General features: G+C 42.2%; 1 protein-coding gene across 1 annotated transcript in view; it reads right to left on the reverse strand.

The window, feature by feature from the left end:
• carm1 (coactivator-associated arginine methyltransferase 1) overlaps positions 1 to 13,076 on the reverse strand; it is an 82,105-nt gene that overhangs the window by 1,366 nt on the left and 67,663 nt on the right. Inside the window, exons 12-14 of the mRNA XM_049560232.1 lie at positions 12,098 to 12,187; positions 11,875 to 11,987; positions 9,220 to 9,297 (exon numbers count right to left, since the gene is read on the reverse strand). Of these exons, the coding sequence (XP_049416189.1) occupies positions 9,220 to 9,297; positions 11,875 to 11,987; positions 12,098 to 12,187 (281 nt within the window). The remainder of the gene's footprint in view (positions 1 to 9,219; positions 9,298 to 11,874; positions 11,988 to 12,097; positions 12,188 to 13,076) is intronic.

Below are 13,076 nucleotides of genomic sequence, written 5' to 3' on the forward strand. Positions count from 1 at the left end.
AGATGGTTTCTGTCATTTTATGTAGTTCTTATTACACTGATGTTTGTTCAGGTGTTCCTTTTGCGGATTAGTTATTTTATGGTATAAAACAGGGGTTTGATATCATAATAGACACCTGTGTGTGCCAATCAGTGTGCTTGCAATTAAGGATGGTTGTAAAAGCAGGAGCTCTCTACAGTGGCGAGAGCAATTGGCTCCAAATGATGTCAGCAACACAAGATGGTAGCAGACACTTCCGGGATATTTTTGCTTCATTTCCGTTCAGTGGCAGGAAGTGGAGATGCTTCGTCCATCTTTATATAGTTATCGTTGTGAACGGATTGACAATCTGTGTGTTGCTTTGTAAATATCAAACACTTTCCACAAATGTTAAAACAGATTTGTAAACTCACAAAAAATGTTTTGCAAATATAAAACTGATCTGCAAACACACAAATTCCACAAATAAAAAATATCTGTGTACACAATGAATCAGTTTACAAATACATGAAAAGCATTTGTGAATATCAACACTTCCATAACATAACAACTTTCAAACATATTTACTTACACACAGAATTTTAAGACAAACTTTACAAATTAAAATCCACTTGTGTCATCCGGACATTTTTGGGTAGCACATGATTGCCTGCTTACATCACTTCCACATTTCAACACAAGGCCACACAGTCTATTAGGTGTTTGGTCTACATTTTCATATGCATTCCTGTTTCGGAGTATGAAATTCATGACATTGCTTTTGTCCAACACTTGCTACAGCCATGGGCTGACCAGGTGTCTCGCTTTATGCAGGACTGCATGGCATTTTTATCCCTTATCCCATGTCCCACATATTAAGGCAATGGCCTGCATTTTGAGTGGCTCTAGTTTAAAAGTCAGACATTTCTGCAGTGGAGGCAGCAGTCACTGTACAAAGCACAGAAGCATACAGCAAAATAAACAAAAGATAAATATACTCATAATATTGTTTGTCAAAACACACATAAGAGTGCGCACTGACTGGAGAACAGTCCTTACCATTCTGTCCTGAACATCCAACTTGCAAATGCTTGTTTAAGAGTTAATACTGAAAATGTACAGAAATACTTCTTATTTCATTTTCATAAAATGTGCTTGTATACAGACTGTGTGCCAGGTGTGCGTACATTTGGACACAAACAGGAGTAACTGCAGACAAATTGATCCACCCAATTACCCAATTTCAACATGGAAAATTGATAAATAATCACAGAAATCATATGGTGCTGGTTTAATCATTATGGTTTTATTCAAAAAGTCTCCATAGAGACACCATTATTTTTGTTCTTCCCAAATTTTAGAAACTGTAACAAAATGTTGTCAAAGGTTTTTGATTTTCGGAGCTTTATCCTGTCACGACTAGTACCAGTCCATGCTGACTTGAACCCCAGAATTGGACCTGCATTTGTATAACGCCTTTTAGTCATCTGACCACTCAAAGTGCTTTTTACAGTACGAGTCACATTCACACACACACATTCATACACTGGTGGCTGAGGCTACCATACAAGGTGCCACCTGCTACTCCGTTTTTAACACATTCACACACCGATGGAACAGCCATCGGAGCAATTTGAGATTCAGTTCCACTCTACCTCTGAGCCACAGACACCCAAGCAGAATTGCTACTTGATGATATATTTTCTGGTTTTTTTTTTTTTTTTTTGGCGTTACACTAAACTTGTTTTAAGCAGTCCATGAGAGTAACATATAGCCTAGCTTCTTAGGCTTCGTTAGCTTGGTAGCTTCAAGCTAGGTGGGCTCCACTTAAACACCCATTTTTGTATTAGCCTTGTGTTTGGCAGAGTCATGGCCGGGAGTCTTTCACATCACTTCAGAAAGGTTGAGTGACAACATGGAGACCACATCCATTATTAGTTGTTACCAGTTGATAACCATCTAGGTTCCAGCACAGTCCAGACTCTGTAACCATGACAAGACTGACTCATCCAGGGCCAAAGCAGCCCCCTTTAAAACAGTTGCCCATCCCACTAGGCATATTATATTATCCACATAAAAAACACAGTCAGCATATTGTCTAACCAAACACAATTTCCAGCTTTCTGAACTCAAAATATAGCAAAATAGTAAGTATTTTCATAAATGTTCTCCTTCGCAAGTTATTTACAACAAAATTTAATGAACAATAAACGTAATAATGCAGGTCACATGATCATGAAAAGTCGCAAGAACAATCCATTTCACAGCAAAACATTATGCCTGTTTTGCCAACCAAACTCAGATGGCGGGTAACCATGGGATGGATGTGTATACATCAGTATGGTAAGTGATAGAATAACTGTGCATATATGCATATGAATGTTTACAGAACTACTGAGTATACACCCTTGGCCACGCTACAGAAACAGGGGGCAAGTGAGATAACTGTGAGGTTTTTTAAATGACATAGTGAAGACAGGAAGGGAGCGGGGACTTGGAAATTAATGAGAGCGTGTGTGTGCGTGCAATGCCCACAGTCAGTGAAAAAGCCGCTCTGTCACAGCATCCCCCTCTTCCTGGAGGTTGGCGATGTGTGGCAACCTGGAGAGGTAATCTGCCACCACATTGGCTTTGCCTGATCGATGTTGTATGGTGAACCTGAAAGGCTGGAGTGAGAGATACCATCAGGTATGGCGACTATTATGGTTTTTCATGGAGTTGATCCAGGTGACAGCTTGGTGGTCAGTCTATAGATCAAACTCCCATCCAAGCAAGTAATATTGCAGGCTCTCAAGCGCCCACTTGATGGCCAGGACTTCCTTTTCCACAGTTGAATACCTGGTCTCACGTGGCTGCAACTTGCAGCTCAGGATCAAGATTAGGTGTTCCTCTCCAGGGTAGCCTTGGACCAGGACCGCTCCAAGGCTGACTGCTGAGGTGTCCACTAGGGCTGTAACCAAATATTCGGATATTCATTTCTGTGGGTAGGTATTCGTTATGAAAATTTGGTATTCATTTTTTTATTTACTTTTTGTCTTTAGATATTTTTTTGGTGCTAAATGTAGTCTTTTTATTGTTGGTAAATGTAGGTTATCAATAAAAACTTTTAAACTTTTAAATTGCATTGTTAAAAATGTGAAAATATAGTGTAGCCTACCAACTGAGCTTGTGCGCACGGCACGCTCGAGCGCATCCGTCTGAGGCTGTGGATCAGTGCCAAGTTTTACCACTTTATCACTATTCCCTCTAACTTGTAGCTGTTTTTTTCGTTATCTTTTGAATTCAATATGAATTATGGAACTGTTTTTGTCAACATTTGTTTCCCCCGTTGTGTACAATAAATTATTGTTTAAAGTTTCAACAAGTTTCTTTTGGAGTGCATGACACAAGTGTGTTTGAAAACGACCGCGGACTGTCACCTGCTCAACGGATCAGTACCTTCGGATGCCATGACAGTAATAGATTATAGATGAATAGATTATAATAATAATAAAGATAATGTCAAAATATCATTTACAGACTGATTTAACAGACGATCACTGCTGCCCGACCCGCAGGTCCATCTGCGGGTCCCCGCGCCATGAACAAATATTTGAATATTTGTTATAAATTCTGCCGAAGGTCCGAATGTTAAAAAATGGTTTTCGGACAGCCCTAGTGTCCACCTGTACCAGAAAACTTTTGCTGAAGTATGGACCCTTGAGGACAGGGGAAGAACACAAGTAGGCTTTCAAAGTGTTGAAAGCTGTTTCCCAGTCATCTGACCAAGTCACTGGATTTCTCTGGTCCTTGCTGGTCAGAGCTATGAGTGGGGCTGCTATGGTAGCAAACTGAGGCACAAATTGTCTCTACCAACCAGCCAATCCAAGGAGGGACTGCACCTCCTTTTTGGTGCAGGGTCGAGGGCAGTTATGGATAGTTTCTACCTTATTGCACTGCTCCTTGTTCCACTTGGTAACCCAGGTACCATGTTTCTTGCTGTTCCCACTCACTCTTGGAGGGGTTGAGTGTCAGCCCAGCCTTCTGAATCCTTTGAGACCAATGAGAGGTGTTAGACATGCTCCTCCCAGGTGAAGATCACTACATCATCGAGGCAGGCCGAGCTGCAGTGGTCACACCCCTGGAGGACTCTGGCCATAAGCCTCTGGAAGGTGGTGGGTGCCCCATGCAGTCCAAATGGCATCACAGTAAATCGGAAAAGTCCAGCTGGTGTTTGATATGCCGTGTGTGGCCGGCTTTACTCCTCCAGTGGCACCTGCCAGTATTCCTTACACAAGTCAAGGGTGGTGATGAATCGAGCAGCTATGATCTTCTCCAGCAGGTCATCGATCCTTGGCATAAGGTAGGTGTCAAACTCTGAGATGGAATTGAGTTTCCTGAAACTGATACATATCAACTGCATACAACACATCTTCATCAACAATAAACCTTTCCTTCCCCACACAATTCCCCCATTTTCATCTACCACCTTAGCAAACAAAGGTTTCAGAGTTTCTGAAAACTCTTCTTCGCTTCTCAAAGTGGTGTTGGTGACAAGATTTTCTTGGCCCCTGTGTGCCACCCTCACAAACACTACTACTAGCTCTGGGAGTGGTTGGACACCTGCTTAAGCCTGGGCTTGAGTAATCACAGGACAAGAGACATTCACCTCCATCTTCTGCAGTGTCTATTCCCACTGGCAGTTCTTTTTCCTGCACCAAGTCAATGAGTACAGATAAGTCCCAACCCAAGATGGCATCTACGGATAAGTTCTCTACCACCCCAACAGTCAACAGGTAAGGGCTCACATCAATAGTAACAGTCAGCTTTGGGATAAGGATGATTATCCCCATACATTCAAAATGCATCAAATAATTTTCAATGTCCTCACCCATCTGATATTGTGGAATTTTTGGCTATGTATAGTGCCTCCACTCTTGCCTTGACTGATCAGATTCACCACTAGCATCTTGAATCTGGACCGAATGTGCCTCCAGTGGGAGCCCACCTGGCGCCCACGTCTTGGTAGTAGTGTTGGCTGTTCAAGTCTGGGACTACTCGCTGTTAATGCGCTTGGGGTTTTGGCAGCAACTTTTGTCCCCTCTTCAAGGGAGGAGACAAGGCTGATCCAAACTGTTATAGGCCAATCTGTCTACTGCCCTACTTATCAAAGATACTGGAGAAACTGGTGAATAAGCAACTGACTAATTACCTCAATGCTCATAATATCCTGTCTAGTGTTCAATTTGGTTTCCGGTCTGGTTATGGCTGTGTTAACTACTACCCTTAAAGTCCTCAATGACAGCGTCTCTGCTTTGGACTCTAAGCAATGCTGTGCAGCTATTTTCAGTGATCTTGCAAAGGCTTTTGACACTGTTGATCACTCCATCTTGATTGGCAGACTGGGCAGCATTGGGGTCTCCGGTCACTCACTGGCGTGGTTCTCCAACTCCCACTGGTAGAGTACAATGGGTAAAATCCGAACACCATCTCTCTCAGCCTTTCCTCGTCACAAAGGGTGTGCCCCAAGGATCAATCCTAGGTCCTAGAGTCTTCTATATCTACATAAACAATATTGCCTGCTCTGTCACAGATGCCTCCATCCATCTTTACACTGATGACACAGTCCTCTATGCTGTTGGTCCCACCATTGATGCTGTACACACCTCACTTCAGGGCAGCTTCAGGCGCATTCAACAGGCTCTCTCCACTCTACACCTCCTACTAAACTACAAAAAAAAAAAAAAAAAAAACAAGGTCATGTGGTGTAGTAGGAAAGGTTCAGCACCCTGTCCCCCCCAAGAGTTCACAACGCTTGACGGGACTGTTCTAGACCAGGTCACCGAATATAAATATCTAGGCATCTGACTAGACAGTACCCTATCATTCTCACAACACATCACCAAGTTACAGTCTAAACTCAAATCCAAACTCTGTTTCCTTTACAGAATGCGGCCCACTTTCACTCTCTCTGCCAGGTTAACCTTAGTTCAAATGACCATCCTTCCCATGCTGGACTATGGTGACAGCCTGCAAGAGCGCACTGCATACACTGGACGTCATTTACCACTCTGCCATCCATTTTGCTACTAATGCACCCTTCAAAACACACCACTGTTCACTATACTCCTCTGTCAACTGGCCATCTTTACACACCCGTTGTAACATTCACTGGTCAATGCTCATCTACAAAACCCTGCTTGGTCTGGTGTGTCTATGCTGTTTTTATATCTAACCCTGTTCTATTTCAGCCCCCTAACCCTTTTCCCTCAAGAGGCTTTTACTCTTGCCAGGCCTCCTTTGTAAATAAGAACTTGTTCTTATAGGACCTGCCTGGTTAAATAAAGGTTAAATAAAATAAATAAATAACTAAATACCAAAACTGGCAGCTTGGAAGTAGGTGGTGCATGGACCATACTTTGATGCAGCTGGGGCAACTGGTCAGCCATCAATGACACAAGTAAGTGAGCCCTGGGGCCCACTGCACCAGCATTCATGGACATGAAAGTCTGTGTGACCCTCCAAGAATATGCCTCCCCAGACCATTACAGACCCACCGCCAAACCAATCATGCTGGATGATGTTACAGGAAGCATAATTTTCACCATGGCGTCTCCAGACTCTTCAAGCTTGTCATATGCACTCAATTTGAACCTGCTCTCTTCTGTGAAGAGAACAGGGCATCAGTGACGGACCTGCCAATTCTGGTATTCTCTGGCGAATGCCAATTGAGCTGCATGGTGCTGGGCTGTGAGCACAAGCCCCAGTAGAGGACGTCGGGCCCTCATGCCACCCTCATGGAGTCTGTTTCTGACAGTTTAGTCACAAACATGCACACCAGTGGCCTGCTGGAGGTCATTTTGTAGGGCTCTGGCAGTGCTCTTCCAATTCCCCTCTATGGCCCTGTCCAGCTGGACTACCTATGCAACATGATTGCTGCAGGTATCACCTCATGCCACCAGTCGTTTCAAGGACACTAGTAGAAAACAAAACTAGAAAACAATCAGTCAGGAAGGATAAGGAGAGAGCAACTGTCTGTGGCCACCACATGTAATACCATTCCCTGTTTGAAGGTTGTCTTGCTTTTGCCTCTCCATTGCACCGGTTATCTCTTTCATTTGCACCAAAGAAGGTGAAACTGATTCACCATCACTTGTGCTTCCTAAATGGACAGATTGATATCACTTAAGTTTAACTGACCTGGTGTTCTACTGTGACGATTGTGTTCACTTAATTTTTTTGAGCAGTTAAGTTCACTGTTAATAGATAGGATAGAATAGATTGAACTAAACTAAGTACATTAGATTATTTTAAGAGTTACCATTGTAGCACATCAAACTCATATTTGATGATGGTCCTCATGTTGCGGAACTTGTCTTTAACATCTGTGCCTGTTAAGTAATGTTACGCTAGCTGGATATAACCAGAAAAGGCCAACTAGATGGCTACCTACAGTAAACTATTTTACTTATTTAGCCACCTTATTAATTTATTTACTTATATGAATGTGGTTCTTGTCTGTCCAATTTAGATGAACACAGCTGTATGTATTTTCACATCATGTATTAGTTCAATGTTAATCATCTTACAAACATACTGGGTTTAATTTTTTTATTACGGCACACATCATAGCATCTGTAAATTCACGTTTTTAGAAGTCAGTAACGGGTGACCAAGTAGAGTAACAAGCTGATCCAGGACAGCATCTCTGGCTCCTCCTCTATAACAGCTTTCATCCCTCAGGTCCAAAAGGAGTCTCCGCTCTGAAAATTAAGTGGGTGTCAAGAGAGGAGGAATTTATTAATCTAGTAGATCGCAATACCAGCAGCCTATTTCAGAAGATTAACAGGCAAAACAAACAACAAATGTTGACATTATATTCAAACAACTGTAATTAATTAACTAAGCTAGTGGTAATGTTAGTCAGCAGCTAACTTTGTCTAGCTCACATTTGTTTGTTAACATGGCTCAGTTGTGTGACAAAATTAACAACTTAAGCATAACCAACCTTGCATGAAGTCTGAGGACAATATCCATCTAGAGCATCCAAGAGACCATCTTTTGTTTTATTATTTGTTCGTTTTGGTGATAAGCCGTTGTTGGGTTGAAATCTGATACAAGTTGCGCACAAGCATCCTCTGCCTTTCACAGTCAAACAGAAATGTATACGAAAGTGTGGGATAGATAACATAACTTTATATAGGACAAACAAACACACTAACACTCACTGTGCCTTATCAACAATAAAATAATAAATGCACATTGAAGCTTATAGAAAGACTGCATGATCTTACTTTGAAATGCGTAATGATGTCATCAGCAAGCGATCACGTGCTATCTGAAAATACCTGTATTAAACGATTTTTGTTTGGACTTCAGTCGAAGTCTGTATCAAAATTCTGTTTGTAAAAAAAAGGAAAATCCACAAATGTACAGATGAGATCCACAAATGCCTTTTCCATTGACAAAAAGAAAGTGGAATTACAAATGCCTGTTTGAAAGATAGACATGTTGGAGAGATATTCAGAAATGCTTTTAAGTGATTGGTAAATTCATTCAATGTGTTCACAGACATATGCTTTACTAATGGAATTTGCATTTGCAGATGCGTTTTATATTTGCATAATATTTTTGTGAGTTAACCACTCTTTTTTTTTTTTAAAATATATTTGTGTACGGTGTTTAATATGTACAGATTACAGTAACACACAGATTGTCAATTTGTTCACATAAATAATACTGAAACAAATGTATCTCCATAACGTTCAAGTGTGTTTCAAGTGTAAACATTTAAAAGAGTTAAAATGTCAGTGGAGGAAAAAAGACATGAATGCAGCCAGCAATTGACATGTGAGTGGTGGAAGCAGTGCAATTATAATGTAAGGACAAGAGATTAAAAGATGTTGAAATGTCATTAACAGTTCAAAGGGAGGAAGTATATGCTACAACAGTTACACAAAGGTATTCCACATTTTACATTCACTGATCTGACACTCTGGCTCATCTCCTTTGTAAAGGTTTGAAATCCTTTACTAGCACTCACATCATGTGACAGCACTGTCATTTAGCAGAACTCACTTGCCTCCCCTTTGTGGTGGGCAAGATATTTAGTCATTTTTCTCTATGTCATAGTGTAGCAGTGCCCACTAGAGACCAAGACATGAACAATATTTCTGTTCAAACTTCCGCAGTTTTCATGCTGGACTACAGTTAGTCTCTGCTGCGCTCTACTATATTAAGTAATAGAAGATGTTGAGAAGTCAGGGGAAGTGTGATTCGTACCCAGGGGGATGAGGTTGTTGTGAGACACTGACGGGCCGCTGCCAATGACTGTGCTGAGGTCATAAGCTGCAGGCATCCCTGGAAGGGAGATACACAAAACAAGCCAGTCAACACTGTTTTTTTTCTCAAAATAACATTATATAAAGGTCTTCTCAGCGTAGGGCCTGTGATGCCATGTGACTTGGGCCATCAAAAATGTACTTTGTTCACCAAACTTAGGGGCTTGGGCCTGTACAGCCAGGGCTAAAAATGATTAAAGTCTATGATTGGCTGAGAATTACGCATCCAAGAGGTTCCCAAATCTCCAAATGGCCCCATCCCAACTTCCTGCGCCCCTGCTTGGATCACACCCATCTTTGGACTCTGCCTTCATTGTGATCTTAACTTCACATCAGTAAAGTTTTGTAACTGCATCTTGCAGTTGTGATTTTATCATGGTGACAAAATCTATCCGTAAACAGAGATATAAACACCTGCTAAAGGTCTCAAAATGGCTTCTATGATAGTTCCTGCTACAGTCGGTGTCTCTAGGACCACATTTTGGACCAGATTCTGCTACGGTGACACAAACACACACACACACACACACACACACACACACACACACACACACAAGGTGAAAACAATAGCAGACCCGCTGTCATAGCTGGCAATCACGTATTGAACAGTGCTATGGAGCAGAGAGCGAGCACTGGCAGTGATGGGGTACTGGTCTGGTCCTCGCTTTCCAATTCATTGTCAACCTTCTACTGCAGGTAAGGCTCTTCTATTCATTTACAGATAACGACATTTACAAATCACCACATGGAAATGTAAAAGCAAATCTTTAGTATGTCCACGTTTTCCATTGATGCCTCTCCCACTGCTTACCTGCTTACGGTGTAATCCCCAACCAAACAACACATAAAAATAGTGACATTTGTCCCGATGTGGCAATTTGGTATCGCATGACTATGTATGCTATCATGCTGCCAGATAACTGCCAGTAGTAGTAGCTAGGTACAGTAGCTCATAGAGATCAGTTAACAGCAAACCCAGACAAGTTCATCTCTGCCCCAAAAGGAAGTAAACTAACTGGTGCTACCTACACGTCTTATTTTTTTTTTCCTTAACATATTAAATAAATAATATCATATTACTGCTCACCCCATAATTTTTGGCTCTTTAATAAAAACTAGCAGTGCCCATTCAAAAAATGCCTTTTGGGAACAGACTGATTACTTGGCTTGTGCTATTGCTGCTCACAGTTTTTTCGAGAACCGCAGTTCTTTGGGTCCTGAGCAACACACCTGAGCCCAAAACACCTTGAGCTATTTGTCAGGTTTGTCATTCTTGAGTCATTCTATTTTGTGGTGCAGCACAGTGCATTATTCTGCTGGGGGGGACCACTGCCATCAAGAAGTGTGCTTGCTTTGTAACAGTGTTTGGTGAAGCGTGTCAGGTGGAATGTCAGGACCTAAGGTTTCCCAGCAGAACATTGCATTGTTAGGAGATGATCAATGTTATTCACTTCATCTGTCAGTTGTTCTTATGTTGTGGCAGACCAGTGTATGATGCTATTCTGTTATTTAGCTTACCCCAAAATAACATACAAAAGGCCCCCAAACCACTTCAAAAATATGCAACTCAATGGTGTACTCCTTAATTCAAAGGAAAATATTGTATACTACCTGATACTGGTTATGTTGCAGATTCAAACACCACTGAAATACACCAGGGTAATAATTTCCAAAGAAGCTTATTCAGCCAAATCACCAGAATAAATGCTGGCATTGTATGTTTCTGCAAACCACGGATACATAACATATTTCTGTTACTATGTAGCAGATATGCTAAAACTTTGTTTCAACAACACTGTGGTTATATTTAGGCAGAAAAACTATTTGGGTATGGTTAGGAGAAGATCATGTCTTGGCTTTAAGGTTCTATATGCAACATAAAGGCATCATTAAAGCAGCAAATAACAACTGTCTATGTAAAGATATAGTGGAGTCATGATGTTCTGAGCAGAAAACAAAGTCACGCTCCCTCTCTGTGTGATCAGAGTCAATCTGTTCTTGTTGTAGTAAGTTCTAGCACCTGTGCAGCCAGACTTACTGCTTGGGTATGTTAGGTTAGGTTATGTTGTGCACTTGTGTAGCCCACTGACTAGCTCATCCATCCCTGTCCACTATGCTCCTCAATTGTTTCCATTGATATTTTATTTTATTTTTTGATCATTTGCACCAAATTCAACACTGCATGCCTCTGGCTACCCCTCCAACAGACATGATTCCTTGCTTTATAGTAACAATAACCGAAAATGAGTTAAATAAGTGAAACAATCTTAGTTTCACAGCATCTGTGCAGCATTCTTTACTCACTGTGTCCATGGAAACCACAATGCAGCTTCACTTAACACCTTAGAGAGTCTACATATCTCTATGGTCTGCAAATTGACCAAGTTTTTGGAGTTCTTTCCTTTCTGGTCGACTATTGTCGTTGTTTGCCAGTGTATAACACACTGCTCTGTGCAGAGATCCAACAGGAAAATACTTTGATAATCCCAACCTGTAATTAAATACTCTGCAGTATGTCTAACATCTCCATGATATTACTGAAAATGTGTATCACACGCAGGATTGGTTTTATCTACCAGTGTTTCTGTGTGTTCACCTGATACAGCCATCCCCTGACTCATGCTGTAGGCTGTCCCCGTGTTCCACATGTTCTCGGACGGGGAGGTGTAGTGTGAGCCAGGAGGGGGGTTAGGGGTGGTGCCTGTGTACCTGCAAATACATACACACACACACACACATTTAACATTGGAGAGACAGACAGTGCTCCCTGTCACTCATCCACATCCAGGTGTGGTACTGCAGTCATGAGACCAGCTCACCTGAAAAAAGGGTTCTTCAAGTCCAGGAGGTTGCTGGACTTTGATCCTGTCTGGTCCACCTGGGCAACAATACTGATGTCGTAGCTTTGTCTGTTGAGAAGGAAATTGGGACTGTATTATTTGACAAATAAATACATATCACAGAATACATTTTTAGTTTTGCATTTACACTGCTCAAAAAAACAAAGGGAACACATAATCATCACAGTGTTACTCAAAGTCAATTAAACTCCTGGGATATCAACCTGTCCAGTTAGGAAACAATACTGATTGTGAATCAATTTCACCTGCTGTTTTGCAAATTGGACCGACAACAGGTGGAAAGGAGAGGCAATTACCAAGACAACCCCTATTTAGGAATGGTTTTGCAGGTGGTGGCCACAGACCATTTCCCTCTCTGTGTCCTTTCTGGTTGATTCTTGGCTAGATTTGCATTTTTCCAGTGCCCTCACCACGAGTGGTATCATGAGGTGGAATATGCAGCCCACAGAAGTTGGGGGAGCCGTAGGAGGGCGACAACCCAGCAGCAGGACCGCTATCTGCTTCTGTGAGCAAGGAGGGACAGGAGGAGCACTGCCAGAGCCCACCAAAATGTCCTCCAGCAGGCCACTCGTGTGCATGTTTCTGCCCAAACTGTCAGAAACAGACTCCATGAGGGTGGCATGAGGGCCCAACGTCCACAAGTGGGGTCTGTGCTCACACCCCGGCACCGTGCAGCCCGACTGACATTTGCAAGAGTACACCAAAATTGGCAGATTCGCCACTGGCGCCCTGTACTCTTCACAGATGAGCGCAGGTTCACACTGAGCACATGTGACAGACGTGACAGAGTCTGGAGACTCCATGGAGAACATTCTGCTGCCTGCAACATCCTCCAGCATGACCGGTTTGGTGGTGGGTCAGTGATGGTCTGGGGAGGCATATCCTTGGAGGGCCGCACAGAACTCCACATGCTAGCCAGAGGTACCCTGACTGCTGT

Source organism: Epinephelus fuscoguttatus, linkage group LG19, assembly GCF_011397635.1.
Source record: "Epinephelus fuscoguttatus linkage group LG19, E.fuscoguttatus.final_Chr_v1".
In the NCBI taxonomy this organism is placed as follows: domain Eukaryota; kingdom Metazoa; phylum Chordata; class Actinopteri; order Perciformes; family Serranidae; genus Epinephelus; species Epinephelus fuscoguttatus.